The 26937-nt window shown below is 38.9% G+C and overlaps 1 protein-coding gene across 1 annotated transcript in view; it reads right to left on the bottom strand.

Moving 5' to 3' along the window:
• Positions 1–5033: 5033 nt before the first annotated feature.
• tgfbr2l (transforming growth factor beta receptor-like) overlaps positions 5034–26937 on the bottom strand; it is a 108102-nt gene continuing 86198 nt past the window's right edge. The window contains exons 5-7 of the mRNA XM_072579588.1: positions 24647–24788; positions 15702–15829; positions 5034–10889 (exon numbers count right to left, since the gene is read on the bottom strand). Of these exons, the coding sequence (XP_072435689.1) occupies positions 10659–10889; positions 15702–15829; positions 24647–24788 (501 nt within the window). The 3' untranslated portion in view covers positions 5034–10658. The remainder of the gene's footprint in view (positions 10890–15701; positions 15830–24646; positions 24789–26937) is intronic.

The raw sequence follows: 26937 nt of genomic DNA, 5'->3' as shown, positions 1-26937 counted from the left end.
ATGGTTTTCTCAGGGATCATTTAAGAGCCAGCTTTAATGCAGTTATATGTGGCATTCTGGAAAATGTATCAACTTAATGACGGTAGCAAGCAGCACTACATGAATGCCAAACAGCATAAGTGACAGACCAAGTTAAGCAACCCCATGACCAACAGATGAGATCTAACTCTGCAGTCCTGCCACATCCAGTCATGAATGGTGGTGGACAATTAAACAACTCACTGAAGTAGGAGGCTCCACAAATATCCCAGCTTCCATAATGGAAAAGCCCAGTACATCAGTGCATAAGATAAGGCTAAAGCTTTCGCAGCAATCTTCAATCAGAAGTGCTGAGAAGATGATCCATCTCTGCTTCCTGTAGTGGCCCCAGGCATTACAGATACAAGTCTTCAGCCAATTTGATTCACTCCATGTCATATCAGAAAACAATTAGAGACTTTGGGTTTGCAAACCCAGAGCCTTGACAACATTATGGCAATAGTACTGAAGGTTTGTGTTTGAAAACTTTCCACTCTCCTAGCCAAGCTTTTGCAGTATAGTTTCAACACTGGCATCTACCCAATAATGTAGAAAATTTCCTTAGTATCTCTTGTCCACATTAAACAGGACCAATCCATCCCAGCCAATTACTGCCCCATCCATCTACTCTCGATCAACAGTAAAGTGATAGAAGGTTTCATCAACACTGCTATTAAGCAGCATACACTCAGCAATAACCTGATCAGTGATGTCCAGTTTGGCTTCCACCAGGGCCAGTGTGCTCCTAACCTAATTACAGCCTTGATACAAACATGGACAAAAAGAGCTGAATTCCAGAGGTGAGGTGAGAATGATAACCCTTGACATCAAGGCTGCTTTGAAACCGAATGTAGTGTCAAAAAGCCCCAGCAAAACTGAAATTAGAGGGTTAAAGGCTGGTGGGAATCATACTGGCATATAGGATGAGGTCGTGTTTATTGGAGTCCAACATTTCAAAACCTTGATGTCTCGTAGGAGTTCCTTGGGTAGTGTCCTAGGCCCAACCATCTTCAGCTGCTTCCCTCCCTCATAAGGTTCGAAGTGGGGACGTTTGCCAATGTTCAACGTCATTCACAGTTCCTCCAAAATGATGAAATCCATGTTCAAAATGCAACAAGATCTGGACAATATTCAGACTTGGACTGATAAGTGACAAATAATATTAAAGCCCACAATTACCAAGCTATGACCATTAGCAATAAGAGAGAATCTGACCATTGACCTTCACTGGTATTACCATCATTTAATCCCCCAGAATCACCATTTTGAGGCTTAGTGTTGACCAGCAATGCAATTGGACTTGCAGCATAAACACAGTAGCTGTAAGAGTAGGTCAGAGATAAGGAATACTTTGTCAAGTAACTCATCTGATTCCCAAAGCCTGTCCATCATCCACAAGGTAGAGGTCAGGTGTGTGATGGAATACTCTCCACATTCCTGGATGAGTGCAGCTCCAACAACACTTAAGAAGCTTGAAACTATCCTGCTTGATGGGCACTGCAACCACAAGCATCCACTCCCTCCACCACCAATGCTCAGTAGCAGCAGTGTGTACTAACCACAAGATGAACTGCAGAAATTCAGCAAAGATCCTTCCACAACCATTCCATCTAGATGGACAAGGACAGCAGATACATGGGAACACCACCACCTTCAGGTTCCCCTCCAAGCCACTCACCATCCTGACTTGAAAATATATCACTGTTGCTGGGTCAAAATCCTGGAGTTTCCTCCCTAATGGCATTGTGGGTCAACCCACAGCAGATGGAATGGTTCAAGAAAGCAGCTCTGCATCACCTTCTCAAGGGCATCTAGGGATGAACAATAAGTGCTGGCCAGGCAGTGATGGCCATAACCCTAAAATAAGTTTTTTTTTTAAAAAAAGGGAGGGGGGGGGGGGTGGAATTTGAGAGAGCTTTAGCAGATAAGGTTAAGGAGAATCCAAGGAGGTTCTGCATGTGGATGGCAAAAGAGCAACTGGGAGAAAATAAGGTCAATTAAAGATAGAGGATGTATATGTATGGAACCACAGGAGATGGGTGAGAAACCAAATGACTATTTTGTCAGTATTTACTGTGCATAAAAACATGGGGGAATAATTAGTGATATCTTGAAACCAGTCCACATTACAAAGAAGAGGTGCTGGAGTTCTTAAAATGCATAAAGGTAAATAAATTCCTATGTCCTGATCAAGTGTATTCTAGAACATTGTGGGATGCTAGCAAAGAAACTGCATAGTTTTGATCAGAGATATTTGTGTCATCCAGCACCTCACCTGTGGCTGTAGAAGACAGGGAAGGTGGCTAATGTTGTACCTTTATTTATAAAAGACTACAAAGAAAAATCAGGGAACTATAGACTGGTGAGTCGCACATCAGTTGTTAGGGGGAAGTCTACATGAACTTTAGCAAGGCTTTCAACAACGTTCTGCACGTTAGACTCATTAATATAATTAGATCATATGGGATCCAAGGAGAGTTAACCAGTTGGATACAAAATTGGCTTGATGGTAGGATACAGATGATTATTTTACAGACTGGAGGCCTATGACCAATAGTATTCCACAGGGATCAGTGTTGGGTCATAGAACATAGAAGAATACAGCGCAGTACAGGCCCTTCGGCCCTCGATGTTGCGCCGATCAAAGCCCACCTAACCTACACTAACCCACTATCCTCCATATACCTATCCAATGCCCGCTTAAATACCCATAAAGAGGGAGAGTCCACTACTGCTACTGGCAGGGCATTCCATGAACTTACGACTCGCTGAGTGAAGAACCTACCCCTAACATCAGTCCTATATCTACCCCCCCTTAATTTAAAGCTATGCCCCCTTGTAATAGCTGACTCCATACGTGGAAAAAGGTTCTCACTGTCAACCCTATCTAACCCCCTAATCATCTTGTACACCTCTATCAAGTCACCCCTAAACCTTCTTTTCTCCAATGAAAACAACCCCAAGTGCCTCAGCCTTTCCTCCATAGGATCTTCCTACCATACCAGGCAACATCCTGGTAAACTTCCTCTGCACCCGTTCCAGTGCCTCCACATCCTTCCTATAGTATGGCGACCAAAACTGCACACAATATTCCAGATGCGGCCGCACCAGAGTCTTATACACTGTCCACTGTTGTTTGTCATTTAAATAAATAATTTGAATGAGAATATAGGAAACATGATTCATAAGTTTTCAGATGACTCCAACATTTTTGGAATATTGGACGGTGAAGAAGGTTATCGCAGAGTACCACAGGATCTTGATCAGCTGGGCTAATGGGCTGAGGAGTGGCAAGTGAAGTTTAATTTAGATAAATGTGAAGTGCTAAATTTTGGCAAGACAAATCAGGGCAGGGCTTACACAGTTAATAGTGGGGCCCAGAGAGACCTAAGGGTTCGGTTACATAGCCTTGAAAGTGGCTTCACAGGCAGAAAGGGTGGTGAAGGTGTTTGGTATTTTTTCCTTTATTGCTCAGAGCACTGAGTATATGAATTGGGACATCATTTGCAGCTTACAGGATACTGATGAGGCCACCTTTGGAGTACTGTATACAGTTCTATTTGCCCTGCTGTTGGAAAGATATTATTAAATTGGAAAGGGTACAGTAAAGATTTACAAGGATGTTACAGGGACTGGAGCATTTCAGTTCTAAGGGGAGGCTGAATAGGTTGGGACTTTTTTCCTAGAGTGTAAGAGATTGAAGGATGACATAGAGATTCATGAAGGGCATAGATAAGGTAAAGAGCAGAGGCCTTCTCCCTCAGGTAGGGGAGTTAAAAACTAGAGGGCATAGGTTTGGAAGAGAGGAAAGGTTGAAAAGGGACCTGAGAGGCAAGTTTTTCACACAGGGAATGTTTATGGAATGAACTGCCAGAGGAAGTGTTACTTTCAGGTACAATGACATTTCAAAGACATTTGAACAGGTACGTGAATAGGAAAGATTGAGGTAAATGGGCCAAATGCAGTCAATTGGGGCTGGTTTAGCTTGGTAAACTTGGTCAGCATGGATGGGTTGGACTAAAGGGTTTGCTTCCATGCTCAATGAGTCTTGATTTGATTTATGACTCTGCTGTCATTATTGCTTGAATGTATCATTTGTTTGTAGGTAATCAGAGCTGGATGTGCTTTAAACAAAATTACTTTGTGCACCATTATACAGTTTGACCAGGACTTCCTCCAATTTGTTACTTCCACCACTAAAAGTGGACAGAGGTAATGACTAGATGACCACTTTATGGAACACCTTTTGCTTTGTGCGTAAAAATGACCCTGAGCCTCCAGTTGCCTGCCACTTCATACACTGCTGTGTTCTCTGGCCAGCACTTCTGAGGGCTGTTGCAGTGCTCCAGCAGAGCTCACTGCAAGCTGGAGGAACAAAATCTCTTCATCAACATGTAGTTTAACAATTTCAGTTGTTGTATATGTTGCTTCCAGCATAGCTAACCCATTTTCAACAAAGCACGCTTTCCATTAGCATCCATTCAGCGTTTATTTGTCCCCTTGCTTATCAACAGCTATCATTTTGTCTGCTTTCCTCTTTCTTTTTTCCTCTCTCTGGACTCTATCTCTTAGACTCACTCTGTTCCACTGTCACCTGCAGCCTGTAATCAGCATGAGTTTCACCATTTAAGTACTACTACTACTTTGTTTTCAGTTCTGATGAAGGGTCATTAGAATCGAAACGTTAACTGTGTTGCTCTCTCCATGGATGCTGCCAGACCTGCTGAGTTTCTCCAGCACTTTTTGTTTGTGTCTTTCATTTTAATGGTTTTATTGGTTTAGCGATGTTAATTATTTTTGTTAAAGCACATTGGAAGTTAATTATTTTTATTAATGCATCACTAGAAACTAAACTTGTCTATTCATCTATTATGGCTACATGCTGAAATGTATTTATTGCATTAAAATCTCAGCAGCAATTAAAACCAACAAAAAAAGTTTAAACTGTACACAAATGAAAATATTACACCCTGAGGCACTGAAGATCTTTCCATTTCAATCACACATGTTTTATTATTAATCCAAAAAAACTCATGTGATGTGAATTTCAAAAAGGAATAGTTCATAGAGTTCAAAGCAACAGTTAGCTTTGACTTTCCATTACATCATTTTAAAATATAAAACAGATGGAGTAAAGTAAATCTCAGGATTCAGATAACAGCAAGGCATACAAGCCATGATTTCCATGGTTTATCACTTAATTGTGATTCCTCTAATTATGTTGGTTACTCAAAGAATCAACATATAAGACAACATGTATACAAACAATGGTCTGAATAATATTTATGAATCACATAATGGTAATAATAGTACACTAATGCCTCTCAGCCCAAAGATCTTTGATTACTGTTTAAATCATTATTTTTTTTCCAATTTTTATGCCACTGTATAGATTATAAACAGACAACCCTGTACGGATTGAACAAATTCTCCTGGTTAGACTCAGAATCCAGATAAACTACTTGAACTATTTTTAATGCTGTAGTCCTCAGACTATTTAACTAAATTATAACCGTGACTGTTCCTTAGCCACCCACAACTACATTTATAGTGTAGTATATGTACTATAATGAAGCTATCATATCATTGGCAAAATAAAAATTGTAGAACCTTGCAGTTGTTACATAATGCAATCCTACTGAATTTGGGTTTTGCTTCCAGATCGTGCTTTATCACCTAACTAAGCCAACTCCTTTAAAAACTTGACTTGAATAAGGAACCAAGTACAAAAAGGTAATTGCTTCTGAATTTGAAAAGTATTTTCAAATGTAGCATAATTCCAGTGAATGACTTTGTATTGATGAATGAAATACAATGAAGACCCATGCTAGCAGATAAATCGACATACTGCAGGGTAGGTAAGTAAATTACATCATGAGATGTGAGGCACAGGCTTGCATCTGATTTCTCTGATGTGTTAGATCATCACAGTGGGAAAGGAAATTCATCACAAGCCAGTATTAAATCTTCCCACAGAAAAACAAGCTAGGTACACTGAAACCCCATATATTTTCAGCAACAAATCTATTTTGGAGGCCTGAAGAAATTTGCCAACTGCCATGTCCTCTATATGGAGTACAGAAGGCAAATGTGCACATCGAAATAAAACAACAAAGCGATGCACAAGCACTGTTAAATTCAAAAATCAAAATTCAATCACAAACAATTGTTTGTGTTTCATACACTATAAAAGAGAGTTCTAAATCACATTTTCACACTCAGCTGTGTTGCACCTTTTGCAGGAGTACCAGGTCTCTGTTCCCATAGGTACAATTTAGTTTTTATGTTATAAAATCTTTTGCTTTAGAACCACTGTTGCTTGGCTGTAACATTTTTCTTCATGCATGCCTCCAATCCAATCCCATCCCATCCCACAACCTAAAACACTCCTGCCAGCAGAGCTTGGTATAATTTGAAGAGAACACAACAGTGCTCTAGCTAGCCTGTAATTATGTTGTGACATGCAGCTTAGTGTTTAAGTTAATCTATTATTAATTGTTTCATTCTAAGTGCCATATGTTCTAAAGTTATTCAGATTGCTGCATTAGGCACTAATTTGAAGAATGTGCAGTCTTTGTACTCCTACTGCTGATACTTGCCCTGCATCCCTAAACTCCTCCAAATCACAGAGCCAGAAATCAAGGTGAAAGGTGGAGAATGGCAAGATTATACAATGTGCTGTTCTTTGAAACTAAACTTGTGGAAACCACAATCTCCATAACAGCTGGTACACAGTGCAAGAATCTTTTAAAGTTTTATTTTAATAATTGAAATTTAAAGTTTGAGAACATCTCAAGCAAAAAATAAATTCATTTTAAAATCAAGTAACCAAGGGGCATTCCCATAATTAATGTTTATTCTGAAAGCAATGACTCATACTTGGGTGTGGCAAACATTTTAAATCTTCCTTTTTTTAATTCCTTAAGTGGCCATTGTTAGCATGTCATTCATTACATTGGGATAGCATTATACCTGAGCCAATTCTGACTTCACCCACACCCACTCCTTCCAATAGGTTTGATGGGATGATGATGAAAAGTTGAGTGTCTTGCATCTCTCCCAATTTCCTTTTCCTGTTCCTCTACGATCTTGAAGTCAATTAACAGGATTCCCTAGGACCAATACTTTAACTAGCTAAGACAAATTATGAATTGAAAGTGGCATCTCCCTAGTTTGTATTGTTCAGTCATACATCACCCAGTGCACTGTTGAACTGGATACATAAGAAATAGGAATGGGAGTAGGCCATTCAGCCCTTCAAGTCTGCAACACTATTCCACATAAGATAGCAGTTCATCCCAGAAAACCACTAACAGCCTTCTTTGAACAGTCTCCAATTCAAGTACACCTATCCTTCAATAAGCAGACTAAAATGTAGTCAGTACTCTAATTGTTATCTCATACTGACATCCTTTACAGTAACTGGGCTTCTATAATATTCTATCCCTTTGTGATGAAGGCCAACATTCCATTTGCCATCTTAATTATTTACTGTACCTGTATGCTAACGTTTCATGGTTCATTTACAAGGGTACACAGATCTCTCTATACACAGCATTCTGCAGTTTCTTTACATTTAACAATTTCCTACTTTTCTACTCTTCCTGCTGCAGTAATTGACTTTACATTTCTCACATGATACTTGATCTGCCAATCTTTTGCCCCTTTACCTATCCAAACCCCTTTACAGACTCTGTCCTCCTTACAACTTCCTTTCCCATCTGTTGTCTTAGCTTTAACAAACCTGACCACAATGCAAATCTGTCCCTGCATCCTAGCAATTAATATCCTGTAAATAGTTGAATTTCAAGCACAGATATTTACAATACCCTAGTAGGTATAGTTTGCCAACTTGAAAATTACTTTTATTCTGACTTTCTATCTCCCTGTTGTTAGACAATTCTGTATGCTTGCTAATATGTTAAACACAAAAACATGATCTCGTTTATTTAACTTTTAAGTGGTACTTTATTAAATGTCCTTTGAAAGCCAGTTATGCTGCATCTACCAGTTCCCTTTATTCACTACATTTGTTCCATCCTCAAAGAGCTCCAAGAAATTTGTCAAATATTACTTCCCTTTTCAATAATCTATGTTAAGTCTGTATATTTTGTTTTGTCAATATTAAATGACTGCTACTATTATCTGAAAAATATATTCTAGCATTTTCCTCATTATAGATTTTTGGCTAACTGGCATAGTTTCATGCTTTCTGCCTCCCTACTTTCTTGAATGGGGTTGTTGTATTTGTGGATTTCCAGAATACTGAGACTTTTCCAGAAACCATATAATTTTGCAAGATTACAATCAATGCATCATGGTGGTATTGGAGTCGCAGAGGGCCCAAAAGCTTCTCTTAATTTCAGCTTTAAACTGTATTGATCACAAATGATCTTATGACTCCCTCAGCAACCTATTAAAAAGTTTTATTTTTTGAAAAAAAACTTTGAATTAGTCACTGGTATATTTTAGCAGAATGTTGAGTCAAACTCAGTATTTGAGACAAGGTTGGCAAATGCCAACCATAGTGAAAATAACATATTTCTGACATGGAGCCAGAGTCACTCCCACAGGGAATAAATGCAGGGAATTTATCAGCTTGAAATGGAGAAATTATGTTTCAACAGAGAAGCAACTTTGAAGAGAAGATTTGGAATCTCCTGATCTCTCCAGATGACCAAGCTCATTTCTGCATTTTCAATGTAATTTGCCTTTTTCGGTTGTATGCTTTTTGAAATAAACACTTATTGTATAGGCTTGAAGGAAAATATTGGATTAGTGGTGCTGGAAGAGCACAGCAGTTCAGGCAGCATCCAACGAGCAGCGAAATCGACGTTTCGGGCAAAAGCCCTTCATCAGGAATAGCATCGATTTTGCTGCTCGTTGGATGCTGCCTGAACTGCTGTGCTCTTCCAGCACCACTAATCCAGTATTTGGTTTTCAGCATCTGCAGTCATTGTTTTTACCTTGAAGGAAAATATACAGAGTCATGTAGTCATGGAGTAGTACAGCACGGAAACAGACCCTTTGGTCCAACTCGTCCAGGCTGACCAGATATCCTAAATTAATCTAGTTCCATTATCCAGCATTTTGTCCATATGCCTTTGAGTCCTTCCTATTCATATAATCATGCTGATGCCTTTTAAATTTAATTGTACCAGCCTCCAACACTTCCTCTGGCAGCTCATTCCATATACCTTGGATATGGGGAGCAAACTGGTGCACAGTTTGGTCTCCCCAAAGTACACACAACTGTAGCAAAACATCCTTACCCTAACTCCAATCCCTTTGCAATAAAGGCCTACGTGCTATTTGCTTTCTGATTGCTTGCTAAACACATCTTAACTTTGTATTTCTTTTCCAAGTGTACCTAAATCTCTCTCTCAATGAACATTTGAGGTTCACGCCTTTTTTAAAAAAAAATTCATCATTTCTTCTTCCTAGCAAAAAGAATAAAATGCCATTCTGATGCCTATTCCTGTAAACTGTTAATAACATTTTGCAGCCTCTGGGTCCTCCTCACAACTAGTGTTCCTACTTGCTTCATGTTGTCAGCAAACTTGGATCAATTATTCTGTCTCTACTTCAAAGTGATTATTATTATTAATTGCAAACAGCTGAGGCTACAGTTGTAGCACTCCACTAGTTACAACGTGTCACCCTGAAATGTCCAGTTTATGTCCACTCTCTGCTCATCTTTTGTTAACCATTCCTCCATCCCTGCTAAAATGTTACCCTCAACTCTATCTTTTTGTATATCATTTGGTAATATAATGGTTATGTCCTCAAAAAATGCATGTTTATCAAAACATGATTTCCCTTTCGTAAATCCACTATGACTTAGAAACCGTAGCATTATCAGACTGTGTTATTAAGACTTCTTTGATGATCAATTCCAGCATTTTGCTGATTTCAGATTAACTGGCCTGTAACTCATCATTTACTCCCTCGCTTCTTTTTTTGAATAGCAAAGTTAGATTTTTACGCTGCTGGAGCCATTATAGATTCTAGGGAAGTTTGAAAAACTATAATCAGTGCATGCACTCTCTTAGTTTCTTTATGAGCACGAGCATGTAGGCTATCAAGTCCTGGGCATTTGATAGATATTAGTTCCTCAAGTTTCTCCAACATTTTTTTTCCTGCTGATGTGAATCGACATATGAAATATCAGGAATTTCATATAATAACTTTCAACAAATGTATTAATCTTTAGTACCACAAAATACCATTATACATATGCAAATTGTAGTATAATCTTTTTCAGCAAATATGAGAAAAAGTTATTAAAATACTGTATTGTCACATTTCCAACAATTTTGTCATGTTGGGATGATTTCCACAATCCACAAAAAATGTCATCACACTTTATCAAAACAATTATACAGATATTCTGATTCAGTCATAATGTTATGTAGTTGTAGTTCAATGCACTGCCTGAAGTTCTGTTTAGATAAAGTGTGCACTTATCTGCAGTCCTCTGTAAAACAGATTGTCCTCATCAAATAAAGTTATCGATAATGCATCATATCAATGCAGCTTTATTCATAGGACATCCTCTTTTTATTTTGGAATTCAGTCATGTGATTTTTCATGTACAAAAAGACCAAAATATTTGCTCCTCTTGATGCTTGAATTTTTTTTCACTGATCCGTGACTAGTTCGATACTTTTATGTTCAGCAGGGTTTCTGAAATCTGAGACATTAGAACCTCCTTCCTTGCTTGCTTCACTGCTTGTATTGTTATTAAGAAAATCTTCACAGTTCATTTGTACTATCATATTAACTCTCTCAGCCACACAATGTGCAGTAAGACGAGCCTCAGGATCATGATCCCAACATTCTACAATCGTGTCACAAAGGAAATGCATGCCCTAGACAAGGAAGAATAAAAATATATGGCAGTCACTACAATGTAATAAAACTAATAGCAATATATTCACTTATGGCTACTACTTAATTTTAGTTGCATCTGTTTAAAAAAGCAATTGTCATTAATTCTAGATTGTGCAGTTAAATTCATTGATCATATCACAATAATTAGTTATTCAGTTTATGACTCAACAAACTTAAAGCATTTTGCTTACGTTTTACTGACATAAGCTAAATAATTACCATAAAGCAGACTCTTAAAGACAAAACTAAAACAAAGAACTGTAGGCTCTGAAGATCTGAAACAAAGATAGAAAATGTTGGAGAAACTCAGCCGGTCTGACATTATCTGTGGAGAGAAAAACAGTTAATGTTTCGAATCAAATGTGACTTTGTCAGAGTTGAGGATTGCTGGACTTGAAACATTAATTGTCTTTTTCTCTCCACAAATACTGAGAGATCTGTTGAGGTGCTAAAGCATTTTCTGTCTTATTCAAAAACACTTGAATAGTTCCGATCCCAGTGTTTTGAAGCCAACTACCCACATTTAAATGTTATTAAAATGCTTCCTTATTTTTACATTGAAATCACGGATCAATGAAATTATGAACCTGTTTTTCTGCCATTGGACGAAGGAAGCCAGTTTTAATATAGGAACCTTCCGGTGAATGTCAGTACCTGGATTCAAAAGTTAAAATTTTGAAATAAGTGTCTTAAAGAAGGAAGAATCATGTGAGGGAACACTTCCTTCATATATTTTTGGCAGAAGAAAATTATTATTCATTTTATCTGTTTTATAACCCCAAGGAGATAGTCTTTTAAGTCATATTTTCATGCAGGGAATTGTTTGAAACAATAGGAACCACACCTCTCCCAATATGGCAAACTAGCCAATCAGGTACCCTCGTGCTGCAGAATATGAATGTAATCATTATAATATGTGGAAGTCACTCCCTCTGAATATTATTCTCTCGTGAGTTCTTAAGCTTTTTTGGAAAGCATGTGGAGCCTCATCTCTCTGATATTAAAAGAATGAAATGGAGAAAATGAACATTAATGTAATTGATCCTATTCTTCTCACTGAAGTATAGGCTGAGTACTTTTTTAGAATTTCATTCCTTGTTAAATAATAACCATGACAGCTATTGTGATTGTAATGAGGTCAGCCAGATGGACCTCACAGAATATGCATTGCCAGATTGGCACTGTTAATCTAGTCCAATCAGGGAGTCCTGGCTGACAGATAAGAAAAGGACTGTGGTGGAAATTGAATAAAGATTCATGCACTTTGTGTCTTTCACTGTGTCTCACACCTGCACACACACTAAGGGTGCTGGGGAAAAAATAAGCACTACCGCGGTTAGGCAGTAGTGTGGGGGATAAAGAAAAAATGTAGCAGGAATCCCTGCAGAAGGAGCACGCGGTGTCCACCAACACCCTGGAAAGAAAAAGAAAGAAAAGGACTGTGGTGGAAATTGAATAAAGATTCATGCACTTTGTGTCTCTCACTGTGTTTCACCGCTGTACACACGCACACCATGGGTGCTGGGGAAAGATAAGCACTACTGCAGTTAGGCGGTAGTGTGGGGGTTAAAAAAAAGGAAAAAGGAAAAGAAAAGAGAAAAAAAAAGAAAAGGACTATGGAAATTGAATAAAGATTCGTGCACTTTGTGTCTTTCACTATGTCTCACACCTGCACACACACACCATGGGTGCTGGGGGAAAAAATAAGCACTACCGCGGTTAGGTGATAGTGTGGGGGTTAAAAAAGAGAGAAAGGGAAAAAAAAGAAAAAAAATAAATAGGAGATTCACACAGCATTGCCCATTAAGAAAAAAAAGATAAACAGCAATGTGAAGGGCAGTGCTTGTCACTGGCCACTCAGGTAAAAAAAAGATAAGTACTGTGGAAATTGAATAAAGATTCGTACACCTTATGTGTCTCACATCTGCACACACACACCATGGGTGCTGGGGAAAAAAATAAGCACTACCACAGTGAGGCGGTAGTGTGGGAGTTATTAAAAAAAACAGGAGACAAGGGCACTGCAAAAAAAAGAAAAGTCTGTTCACTCTAAGAGCAAAAACAAACAGGGCTGTCAGATATCCCATTCATTCTGAGCTGAAGTAAAAAAATGAAAAAAAAAAGGACTGTCAGATGTCCTCTTTACACTGGGGGAGCTGGATCAGTGTCAAGGACTCTCCATGTTTGAATAAAAGTTGACTTGGTGAAAGAATACTGGATTCTGTTAAGTTATTTCAAAAACACTTCATATTTTTAGAGTCATAGAAATGTACAGTACAGAAATAGATCCTTTGGTCCAACTCGTCCATGCTGACCAGATATCCTAACCTAATCTAGTTCCATTTGCCAACACCTGGTCCATATCCCTCTAAACCCTTCCTATTCATATACTCATCCAGATGCCTTTTAAATGCTGCAATTACACCACTTCCCCTAGCAGCTCATTCCATACATGCACATCTCTCTGCTTGCCCTTTTATATCCTTTCCCTTTCACCCTAAACCTATGCCCTCTAGTTCTGGACTCCCTGACCCCAGGGAAAAGACTTTGTCTATTTATCCTATCCATGTTCCACATAATTTTGTAAACCTCTATAAGGTCACCCCTCAGCCTCCGACACTCCAGGAAAAACAGCTGTCTGTGTGTGTGAGTGAGGGGGGGGGCGGGGTTAGTGTCAGGTGCTCTTTGAGACTATTAACTTTGGAAACAATTGTGTTCAAAAGGTACCTAAATGCCTTGAACTCTCTATAGTCTTCAACCTGCCGAGCACTGTCAAAAAATGACTATTTTTTATGAATGTGTTGTTTTTTTCCAATAGTGGGGTCTGCAATAGCACTGTTTGTTACTCCAATGTGTTGGCATGGCAGGTAAGGAGGAGGGAAAGATGGTGAGTGGAACTAAGCACTAAGATATCATATGTGTATGAGGAGCACTGGGATAGGTATGGGACATTGACTAGCATAGCAGATATATGGAGCTGTGGAAGAGGGTAGAGGGCATATAGGTTAGCATATATATGGGAGTAAGAAGGATAAGCAGGGATAAGGGCTGGGAAAAGATTTTATATCTTTCCTCTTTCGGAGTAAGGTATTCCTTTAAATCTGGTGTTGGGACACCTTTGGTCAAGATAAGACACACTTTGGATTATTGCAAAATGTATGCTGGAGTTAAAAAGTGCATAAATTCATTGGAATAACCAAAACTTCTTTTCAAATTTCTTCAAACATGTTTTTAAAGGGTACTAGGTAATTCAAACTGTCTATTCCCACATTCATTACAGGAGTTGCGCTGCAGTGATTGATTTCTATATCATTTTCATTTTGGGGTGCCTCGTGAGGGAGGATTTTGATGGATAGCTCCAACCGTTCATAGAATAGAAATGTTTCTCTACATATGGGATTAAGTAATTAGGCACTGAAGTGAAATGTTTATTTTCATGAGAGATTAGTTGAAGGAGTGTTGATTGTTTTCCCCCAATAATGGAAACATCAATAGACACAGTCAGCATTCCCCCTGAGTCTTGCAAATGGTGGATACTTAATGAGTTGTCATGGAGAAGAAAGGGCAAATGTTGGTGGGGAGAGATTATGATTTGGTATTGTGTCTATGAAGGGCCTTGGCGATGTTTAGAGGCGGAGAGCCCTGCAAGGGATATGAGGAATCATGGGGGATGGGCAGATGGGCATGTTTTATGCTTCTAGGAGAAAGTGAGGACTGCAGATGCTGGAGATCAGAGCTGAAAAATGTGTTGCTGGAAAAGCGCAGCAGGTCAGGCAGCATCCAAGGAGCAGGAGAATCGACATTTCGGGCATAAGCCCTTCGAGATGTGGCTGTGGTCGCGAGTCTGTTTGAGGACGTGGCTGAAGAGCTTCAGGGCAGAGGAGATGACCTGGGGGGTGCAGTGAGAGAGGGACTCACTGAAATCCTTGTAGAGGGAGGAAGAGAGCTTCTTCAAGGAAGGCATCCTTGCTTATGCCCGAAACGTCAATTCTCCTGCTCTTTGGATGCTGCCTGACCTGCTACGCTTTTCCAGCAACACATTTTTCATGTTTTATGCTTCATCTTTTATACTTTCATCACAGTATTAGAGCCCAGAGGTAGGATTTCCATCCATCCCATCTCAACCTGCACTCCCCATCCCTGGGCCAAAAATGGGAATATCTGGAAGGTCAGGTCTGCAGATCTAGGATTTCTGCCTGCTCTGTGCATCTGACCTGCGAGCGAAAGTCAGGGCCTGCATTTCAATTGTTTAAAGTCTGCTTCCTCAAATAGGATTCTTTTCAATGTGTTAGATAAATTTACCCAGTTATTTCTGGTGGATTGTGATCCAAAGAGTGGTCTTTAGTTTATCACCATCAGAAAGCACTCTAAACTGAATAATACCGAGCAACAACCTGTATAGTAAATGGCAATCAGTTAGGGATTTTACCATTTAGCAGGTCCTCGACTTTAAAAACATAACAGTAAAAAAAGGAAAAGCATTGATTTTATAGAGAATAATTTTAACAAATTTGTTTAGTGGTGGTCTGCGATTATCATGTTTTCTGAATGAGAAAGAAACCTAATGAATTAGTTAAATAGTGAAATTGTCTGTGTAAGAAGAAGCATATTGATTCTAAAAAGGTATAATTAATATTGTCCTTTCCTTGATATAAAGAAAAACAATGCTCTCAGTTAGCGAATGATACTGCTATTTGTTCTGTAGTTGTTAAATCACTAAAATGCTATGTTATATTAACAAAGACAGCTTATATTATCAGAGCTAACACTCAATTCTATTTCATACTTACTTTGTGTACCAGCCAGTTGCTGGGGATTTCAGGACGACCTCTGTCCCTTAATACAATGTCCCTCATGCTTTCAACACATGCATGATCACGAACTTTTGATCCAAAAGGCGATTCATAACTTTTTACCTCTGTAAGAAAATTAAAGACATATTATTTTCAATGTATTTTTTAATTTACTTGCTGGACTTGGGTGTTGCATGCTAGGCCAGCATTCATTGCCTGTCCTTATTTGCCCTTGAGAAGGTAGTGGTAAGCTACTTTCTTGAACTGCTGCAGTCCATATGCTGTATACAGACCCATAATGCCCTTAGGGAGAAAATTATATATAATTTTAATTCTAACACTTCAACATTCAGACATGTTGGATGTTCCTATGTTTTAGCAAAACATATTTATTGTATTATAATTAAGAGTGCCGTATTAGTCATCAGTAGTTAAAATATTAAGCTTAAGCAGCTGGGTAAGTTTAACTGCTTGATAAACATTATGATGGTAATTTTCACTTCCACCAATGGGGCAATAAAGTGGATGAGTGGAGTGTTTATTTGGTTTAGAACCTGTGACTTCATTCGGAGTTTTACCTTCAAAATGATGATAGCCAATTCATTATTTAAAAATAAAAAAAGACAACATTTTCAGTCCCCTCAGCAAATTCTGTAGCCCCTTGCTCAATTTGTATCTGACTACCTTCCTTAACCCCCACATTGTAAAAGTGATGTGATTGCACTAGAGAGGATACAGAGGGATTTACCAGGAAGTCATCTGGACTGGAGAGTTTTTAAAATTAGTTCATGGGGTATGGACATCGCTGGCAAGCCAGCATTTATAGCCCACCTAGTGGCGCTTGAGAAGGTGGTGGTGAGCTTCTTTCTTGAACTGCTGTAGGTCAACCCACAAAGCTCTTAGGGAGGAAATTCCAGGATTTTGACCCAATGACAGTGAAGAAACAATGATATATTTCCAAGTCAGGGTGGTGAGTGGCTTGGAGGGAAACTTGAAGGTGGTGGTGTTGCCATGTATTTGCTGCCCTTGTCCATCTAGATGAAGTGGTTGGCGGTTTAGAAGGTGCTGTCTAAGGATGTTTGGTGAATTTCTGCAGTGCACCTTATAGATAGTATACACTGCTGATAGTGAACATCAGTGGTGAAGGGAATGAATGCTCATGGATGTAATGCCAAACAATTGAGCTGCTTTGCCCTGGATAGTGTCAAGCTTCTTGAGTATTATTGAAGCTACAATTATCCAGGCAAGTTGGGGAGTATTCCATCAAACTCCTTGCAGATGGTGGGCAGGCTCTGGGGAGTAAGGAGATGAGTTACTGACTACATTCCTAGTTTCTGACCTGCACTTGTAGCTACTGTGTTTATGCAATGAGTCCAGTTGCATTTTTGGTTAAAAATAAGCCCCAATAAATTAATAGTGGGGATTCAGTGATGGTAATACCATTGAATGTCAAAGGGCAGTAGTCAGATCATCTTGTTGGTAATGGAAATAACCTGCCATTTGACAGCCCAAGCCTGGCTATTGTCCATAACTTACTGCATTTGAACATGTTCAGTATCTGAGGAGTTGTGAATGGTGCTGAACATTGTGCAATCATTGGCAAACATCCCCACTTCTGACATTATGAAGGTCATTAGTGATGCAGCTGAAGATGGCTGGGCCTAGGACAATACCCCGAGGAACTCCTGCAGAGATGTCCTGGAGTTGAGATCTCAATAACCGCAATCATTTTCCTATGTGCCCGATATGTCTCCCACCGGCAGGGAGTTTGCTCCTGACACCCATTGATTCCAGTTTTCCTTGGGCTCCTTGATGTCACACATAGTTGAATGCAGCCTTGATGACAAGGGCTGTCACTCTCACCTCACCTCTGGAATTCAGCTCTTTTGTCTATATATGAACCAAGACTGTGATGAGGCCAGGAGCTGAATGGCCATGCCATAGTTATGCTGAGCAGGTGCTGCTTGATAACACTCTGTTGACACCTTCCATCACCTTACGAATTATTGAAACTAGACTGGTGTGGGTGGTAGTTGACTGATTTGGATTTGTCCCGCTTTTTTGTGTACAGGACACACCTGGGCAATTTTCCACATTGTAGGGTAGATGCCAGTGTTGTAACTGTGCTGGAGGAGCTTGGCGAGGGAAGTGGCATGTTCTGAAGCAAAAGCCTTCAGTATTATTGCTGGAATCTTAATAGGGCCCATAGCTTTTCCAGTATCCAGTGTCTCCAACCATTCCTTACTATCATGTGGAGTGAATCAAATTGGGTGAAGACTGGTATCTGTGATGCTGGGGACCACTGGAGGAGGATGAGATAGATCATCCACTCAACACTTCTGGCTGAGTATTACCTGAAAATTTTCAGGCTTATCTTTTGCACTAATGTGCTGGCTCTTCCATCATTAACAATAGGGATATTTGTGAAGCCTTCTCCTCCAGTGTGTTGTTTAATTGTTCACCACCATTCTTGATGGGATGTGGCAGGATGGCAGAGCCTAGATTTAATCCAGTGGCTGTGGGATCGCTTAGCTTTGTCTATCATTTGCTGCTTATGCAGTTTGACTTGCTGGTAGTCCTGTTTGGTAGCTTCAGCAGGTTGACTCTTCATCCTTAGGTGTGCCTGGTTCTGCTCCTGGCATTCCCTCTTATACTCTGAATCAAAGCAAGGTTGATCCCCTGATTTGATGGTAAGGGTTGAGTGGGGGAATCTGCCAGGATACAAGGTTACAGATCAAAGGGCAATGGGGAGCAGTTGTACAGCTGTTGATGACCTGCAATCTTGAGTTTCTAGGTCTGTATGAAGTCTGTCCCATTTAGCATGGTAATAATGCCACACAACACAATGGGGAATACTCTCAATGTGAAGGAGAGACTTCAGCTCCACAAGGACTATACGGTGGTCACTCTTACCAATATTCTTGGTAAGGATGTATGTCATGTATGTTTCTCTCCTTTGTTGGCTCCCTCATTGCTGCAGACCCAGTCTAGGGGCTCTGTCCTTGAGGATCCAACCAGCTAAATCAGTAGTGCTACTGCCGAGCCACTCTTGGTGATGGACATTGGAAACCCCACCCAGAGTACATTTTACATCTTTGTTACCCTTGATTCCAACTCCAAATGTTGTTCATCATGGAGGAATACTGATTCATCAGCTGAAGAACAAAGGAATAAGGACCAGGAGTAAGGAATTCAACTGTTCATGTCAATCAGCATGTAACATGATCATGGCTTATCCTGGTCTCAAATCTACTTTCCTGCCTGCTCCCCATTGCCATTTATCCTGGTTTTCATCAGAATCTTCTGCCTCCTCTGCATTCTGGGGTTGTAAGTTCCACAGATTCACAATCCTCTGAGAGAAGGAGATTCTCCTCATCTCAGTTTTGAACCTACCTCCACTTACTCTATATTTATGACCTCTTGTTCTAGACTGTCTCACAATGGGGAACATCTGTTCATCAGTCCCCTGCAGCAATTTATAAACCTCAAGGTACCGTCCAGGAAGGATGATACTTGATAATCAACAGGAGATTTCCTTGCCTGTGTTTAACCTGAAGCCATGAGAGTTTATCAGGTCCACCGTCAATGTTGAGGAAGCCTGGGGCAGCTCCCTTCCATATGTGTACCACTGTGCTGCCACACTTGCTGAGTCTGTCCAGCTAGTGGGACAGCACATGTCCAGGGATGGTGGTATCTGGGGCATTGTCTGTAACGTGTGATTCTGTGAATATGAGTATGTCAGGCTGTTGCTTTACTAGTCTTTGAGACAGCTCTCGATTCCCATGTGTTAGTAAGGAGGACTTTGCAGGATTGAAAGGGCTAATTTCTTTTTCCTTTATCATGTGATGCATTGTGCAAGGGAGCCTTCATTTTGAGGGCTAAGTGTGGGTGAGTTAAGGGAAGACATCAACATTTAATTGTTCAACAAGTTTGTACAAATTAAATTGCATTATGATCATTCTGAAATACAAGGCTAGTGGCTTTTTTTTTGTTTTCTGCATTGCTGGTTAATTTTAAACATAAGTTGCTTGCTATTTGTGAAAGTATTAGCTTGGGAGGATGGACATCTGGAAATTTGAAAGATCAATAGTTGTCAGCTCTTAAAGAAGTGTGGAAAATAAGGAACAGATTGAGTCTGTTGTTACTAAAGCTTCTAGAAAAATAAAACTGTCGAGTGGAAAATGAGTTCATTGTTGATTCTGAACATTAATAAGATTGCAGACGAAGAATTTTGGCTCACATTCTAAAATGGTTGTTCTTCCAAATCTGGCCAGATATACTGTAGTCAATGTTTGTAAAATTTTAAATTATCTTTTGCCATAACTTTATTGAGAACCTATTAAGTAGGATTATGATACCACAACCTTCAACATCCATCACTCACGATTAATTATCATAAATAATAGCCATTTGCCCAAGCATCTGTGAATCCATCTCCTACCATAATGATTAATCTCCCATTGTTTATTGCTTAGCTTGTAATAAATTTACTACTGCTGGGTTTTTAATGGATACAGTATTTTCTAAAATATTTAGTAAAATGTGATGTCTTTTGATAAGGTACCGCATATTAGGCTACTTAATAAGAGCCATTGGTGCCAGGGCAATATGTTAGCATGGTTAAAGGATTGGCTATCTAATAGAAGACAGGTTTAAGCTCTTCCCGATATTTCCTGGATGGAATCTTTTAATTAGTGGTGTCATAGGGATCAGTGTTGGGCCACAATGATTCACTATATATTAATATCTTGAATGTATGTACTATTGCCAAGTTTGCCCATGACATGAAATAGATGAGAAGGCAATTGATAAGAATGACACATACAGTCTGCAGAGGGATACAGACAGCTTAAGTGAATTGACAAAAACTTGGTAGTTGGATTATAATGTAGGGAAATGTGAGGTTGTGTACTTTAGCAGGAAGAATAAAGGCACCGAATAGTACTTAAATGGAGAAAGACTGCTGAAAGATATGGAGAAAACAGATTTAGGAGTCCTCATCCATGAATCACTGAAAGCTAGAATCCAAGTTCAGCAAGTAATAGTAATAGGACAGGCAAATGGAATGTTGGCCTTTCTTTCAAAGGAGATAGAGTATAAAAGTAGGGATCTTTGCTAAAACTATAAAAGGCATCAGTCAGACCACAGCTGAAATACTCTGGACAGTTTTGGGCCCTAATTTAAGGAAAGATATAGTCACATTGGAGACAGTCCAAGGAAAATTCACTTGGCTGACGCAAGTTTTGGAAGGATTGCCTTCTGAAGAAAGGTTGAATAGAGTGGGTCTGTATTTGTTAGAATAAAGAAGAAATGAAAGGCGACCTTATTGAAACATGCAAGTTTCTTAGAGGACTTCACAGGGTAGATGTGGAAAGATGGTTCCCCACATGGGAGAGTCTAGGATCAGAAGGCATAATGTCAGCATAAGGGGTCACTCCTTTAAAACAGAGGTGAGGAGGCATTTCTTCTCTGAGTGTGGTGAACCTGTGGAATTCTTTAAAGTAGAGGGCCATTAAGTATATACGAGGCTGAAATGGAGTTTTTAAATAAGTAAGGCTCTGAAATAAGATAGGGAAGTGGATTTGAGGATTATTTGATCAGTCATGATCTCATCGAATAGTAGAGCAGATACAATGGACTGACTGATCTTTTGCTCTTACATTTTATGGCTGGAGCAGATTCATCGTATCCTCATTTTTTGGTGTGTTTCTATCCATGAAAATTTGGGAAATATACAAAATAAAATGTTTAGTAAGCAAAACAGTTCTGATGATGATCCTTGAACAATGTAATTGTATATAATGTAGAATTTTAAATGGTGTAGAATTCTCCCATAGACATAAATTAGGTATCAGAATCAAAAAACTAAATTACAAATGATAAATTTCAAAAACTCGAGCTAACTTTATATTTAAGTATTAAAGAAGTTAAATATAGTTTAATACAATGAGAAATCATAGTGGCTAATAATTGTGTTTATTACTTGTATACCATTTTGCACAAGAAATACAGCTTTACGTTACTGTGCTGTTCTAACATTATATTGCCTAGAGATGTCACCAAAGAGCTGCAGCACCTCCCATTCAATTGTAGTTCAGGTATAAATAACTTGGCATGACAATGGGATCCAGATGGATCCAATACATTGGCAGAGCAATATGATCACACCAGTCTGAATGAGTCTGCTCTCATTTGGTCTCAGAAGCTTAGCAGACTCAGGCCAAGTTAGTACTTGGATGGGAGATTACCTGGGACTACTAGCTGCAGGAAAACATGCCCTCTTGTGGTGCAATTTAGTGCCCCAGCCCTGCACTGAGAGGCCTGGGTTCAACTCCCACCTGCTTCAGAGGTGTGTAATAACATCTATCAACAAGTTGATTAGAAAAATAACATATGCTAACTAAATAATGACTAACTAAAAGACATGGTTATGGTGATTTTGGTGGAGGGAAGGTTACTCAGTTGTGACACTTCAGGGTAGATATTTTTAAAAGGGGGCTAGTTACTACATGGGAGTCATTAGCAAAGAAACATGTAGTGCTTTTGATGCCTTTAGAGAGTAGTGAACACTGCAGGAGATACAGTGCCTTATTTCTCCATTCAATTCCATGTTGATTTAGTCCCTGATCCACTTCCACTTTTGATGGTTTGCATTGTCGATAATGGGCTTTGCTTGTAAATATTGAATTGACGATACAGGTGTTTTTCCTCATAGTGGACAGTAGTTTAAAAAAAAAGCAAAAAAAAGTCATGGTGGTTTTGGTGGTGGGAAGGTCCCTCAGCTGTGTGTGATAACACTTCTGAGTATAAAAAAAAGGGAACTAACTAGCAGTTAATAGTATTCAAAACATTCACGGGAATTTGGTGTGGCGAACACCATTCGGTAATGTGTGTGATAACACTTCTGGATATGGAATAAATAAAAGGACAAGTCACATGTTGCAACATTGGCATTTGCATAATAAGATTCCATGTTAATAATACTTAAATTAACATTAACTACACAGGCCTTTCTAATATAATGCAACAGTTGGGTTCCTCTGCAACCCTGCACCGTAGAAAATCCTGCTGTGGAAAACTACAATTGAAAATTACACTGTAGAAGAATGCAATAAAAAATTGCTTTACTCTTTCAGTAGAAATTTTGTGTTATCCAAACAGCATTCACAACTCATCAATTGCGTTAATAGCTGATGCGTGTTGACAAAACATGCGTATACCACAATGACCTGCATCATCACTTACTACTTAAGGAAAGAACTGATTAATATTGTTTGAAAACTGTCTCAAATTTGGCTGCAGTAGGATAGGAATATTTAATTAGAAATCTAATCAATCAAAACTACTTGTTCTTTACGATCCAACTTTTTCTGTGGGTTATTTCCTTTCAGTCTTTCCTGGAATGAGAACTGCAGTGTTTATCAGAACAGTTTGTAAGAAGTGGAGTAGCATTTTTACTTATTTGAGGTGGAAATTTGTGGTAGCAGATGTATGTCCCACCTGATTTTATTTTCCATTGATTTTTGGAAAATAAATAAAAACCTCAATCTCAGGATGTTAACAAGTTAAATAGCATACAATAGGAAACCCATTACATGGTATAAAGGAACAGCTTGATGAGGGAATGGAAAATCCTAAATTTGACTAAAGCATACGGCTAAGATGACGTAATGAAATAAGAAAGATGAAAAATTAGAGGGTAACAGGAAGAAAGAAATGCCAGTCCATTACATTCGGGCCTCTGCCTTGCCAAGTGCTGAATTCAAGTTCCAAATTGTCAACCGACCTCCTGGATATTTACAGATCCATCCACATTATCATCACCCCAGACTGTAATGAAAATTAACTGGTTAAGCAAGGAAGTCAAAGTTGGGGAAAATAAAAATCAAGGTGTAGGACCAAATTCTGATTGGTTATCACCCACATTGTGCTATGACTAAGACCAATTTTAGTCCTTGTGATTTGGAGAGGTTTAGTCACATCACTTTGTTCTCAGTAAGTGCTCAATAAAGTCCTGTTTCCAATCAAGGAAAGATTTTAAAAAATGGAACATTTGACCTTTGTTTCATCAGGTAAGTTAAAATAAGTGATCAGAAACAGAATTTACTTCTCCTGGGAATATGTCTGCAATGGAAAAGCAGCTGCCTACAGTTGCGTGGGAACGTCTAAGACAACAAAACTAGCTGTATGGCTCTTACTTTCTTGTTGCATTTATTGTGAAGCAAATTAAATATATCTTGCTTGGTCTCCATTGTGACAGGATTTGAGCTGCTTTAGTGTAATTTGTAACAGAGCAGATTTGTAGATGTTAACCAAATAAAAAAGTCACAGTTGAGATAAATGCAAGTTCAGAAAGGATAACAATGAGATAGATACGTGAAAACATATCGCTGTAACACAACTGGGATCCTCTTCTCATGAAATGATAAGAGATACAGGGGGCAATACGATAGCTGTCTCAGGAGAATTTACAATAAAAAGCCAGTAGAACAAATATTCATAGTAATAAATAGTCATAGAGTCATAGAGATATACAGTACAGATACAGACCCTTTGGTCTAACTCATCCATGTTGGTCTGATATCCTAGATAAATCTAATCCCATTTGCCAGGATTTGGCCCAAATCTCTCTAAACCATTCCTATTCATATACCCATCCATATGCCTTTGAAATGTTGTAATTGTACCAGCCTCCACCACTTTCTCTGGACATTCATTCCATACACGCGCCATCCTCTGTGGGAAAAGTTGCCCTTTACATCCTTATAAATCATTCCCCTCTCACTTTAAACCTATGCCCTCTAGTTTTGGACTTCCTCAACCTGTTCTATACTTCAGAACATTTTTCTAAGAATTATACGTTTTTATTAGTTTAGGTAGCAATAGAATTTTCTCTGTATCATTTAAAAACTAAATATTTGATGATCTGATGTTGATCTTACCTCCAATGACCTCACATCGAGAAGCCATTTCCCATAGAACCAGGGCCATTGAGTATATATCCATCTGTTTAAATGACTCGAGATCTTCCAGGTTTACACGAGATTCTAGGACTTCAGGTGCCATATACCTGGCAGTGCCAACCTGTGCAACAAGACAACAATTTCTGTTTGTTTACATAGTGGCAAATTATGTTTATTCAACTCTGAATATTGAATGTAGTAAGAATATGCAACAAGAATGGTATATACTCGAAAATCAAACATGCAGTCTTCAGAAACGAAATGCTTTTAAAATAACACTTAAAGATAAACTTTCATTCCTGGTCAAATATATATATTCTCTCATCTTAGGTCACTTGACATCACATTGTATTGCCTTATTATAGTTCCTAACTGATCAAATGATAATTTCAGCAAGATTATAGCTGCATAACAATATTAAGATTTTTTAGATGAAGAATTGTTTTGTGTGAATTAATCTTAACTTTATCTCATAAGCATCCTGTTTTATTCTAAAATTAGAGTAATTAAGAGGAGACTTAAAGTGGCATAGTGGTAAATTCGCTCACCCGGGAATTTAGGGGAGGGGAGGGCCTAGTGGTATTATCACTGGACTGTTACTCCAGAATCTCAGGTAATGTTCTAGGGACCTGCGTTCAAATCCTATCCCAGCAGAATGTGAATAAAAAGAATCTGGAATTAAGTGTCTAATGATGTGATCATGAAACCATTCTGTAAAATAAAACCCATCTGATTCACATCTGACGGGAACTGGGGAACTGCCATCCTTATCTGGTCTGGCCTCCATGCAACTCCAGGCCTACAGCAATGTAATTGACTATTAACTGCCGTCTGCGCAATTAGGGATGGGCAGCAAATGCTCGCTGAACCAGTGATGCCCTTGTAACATTAACTGGGTCTCTCCAGAGACTCCAGTTAGTTCTGGAAGTATGGGTTTGAATTCCACCATGACAGATGGTGATGTTTGAATTTAATAAGATCTAGAATTAAAAATGCTTGCCTGATGCTTTGCTAAATTAGCTCATTCTGAGTGGTAATGCATTATGTATCAGATACTAAAGACTAGTGGCTACATAAACACTGAAATACTTTTGCACTATAAGCAAATGACTTTCAGCACATTACAACATAAATCACAATGTACACATATATATTATGTGCCACATATCAAACATACAATGATGTGTGTGCAAAAGATTTTGGAAAGGGAAGGAAATATCTATAAACAACAACATAGAATCATAGAATCATTGAATAACAAGAACAATATTGTGCATTCACATTGTTCCTTTAATGCAATGAAATGTTACAAATTGCTTCAGAGAAGCATTGCCAAATAAAACTTGACAAAATAAGATTCACGATCTTGGGGGAGCATCTACTCCTGACAACCTTGGCCTCCCTCATCTAAGAAAAATAAATTGCCTACCACACCTTAAAAATTTTCAATTATCTCACCTCCATTGCATTCTGAGGCAGAGTTTTAAATTTGCACAATCCTCAGAAAAAAATCCTGATCTCTGTCCTTAAAGGGTATCTCTAATTTTAAAATTACCCCTAGTTCTGGACTTCGAGAGTCAACATCATACCCACATCCACCTTGTCCAGACCATTCAGGAGCTAATACGTTTCAATCAAGTCATCCTTCATTCTTCCAATATCCAGTGAAAACATTCTCAGTCTGTGCATTCTACACTCATGCTAAAACCCACTCGTTATTGAACTCCTATTGTGCAGAAAGAAGCTGTTCAGCTCATCAAGTCTGTACTAGCCCTCAAGAGTATCCCACCCAAACCAAAACCCAACCCCCCATCGTATCAATGTGAGCCTGTATTTACAATGGGTAATCCAGCTAGCCTCATAATCCCTGGACACCATGGACAATTTACCATGACAATCCACTTAAACTGTACATCTTTGGACTTTGGGGGTGTGGGGGGGAGGGGAAGCTACAGCACCTGACAGAAACCCATGCAGACATGGAAAGAATGTGCTAACTTCACACGGACAGTCACCCAAGACTGGATTCGAACCTGGGCAGCAGTGCTAACAGCTCTAGGTACCCTCTTGGAATCATCTCCAACATACTTACACATTTCCTTAAATAAGAAGGCCAAAATTGCACACAATATTCAAGATGTGGTATCATAAATGCCTTTCCAACTGGAATGTAATATCTTTACTTTTATGTTCAATTCCTATTGTAATAACGCTAATCATCCAATTAATCACCTTGATTATATGATGTATATCCATATTCAATTTTTTAA

This window comes from Chiloscyllium punctatum, chromosome 10 (assembly GCF_047496795.1).
Source record: "Chiloscyllium punctatum isolate Juve2018m chromosome 10, sChiPun1.3, whole genome shotgun sequence".
Lineage (NCBI taxonomy): Eukaryota > Metazoa > Chordata > Chondrichthyes > Orectolobiformes > Hemiscylliidae > Chiloscyllium > Chiloscyllium punctatum.
Note: the sequence above shows the minus strand (reverse complement) of the source record. Positions and strands in the feature narration are given on the sequence as shown.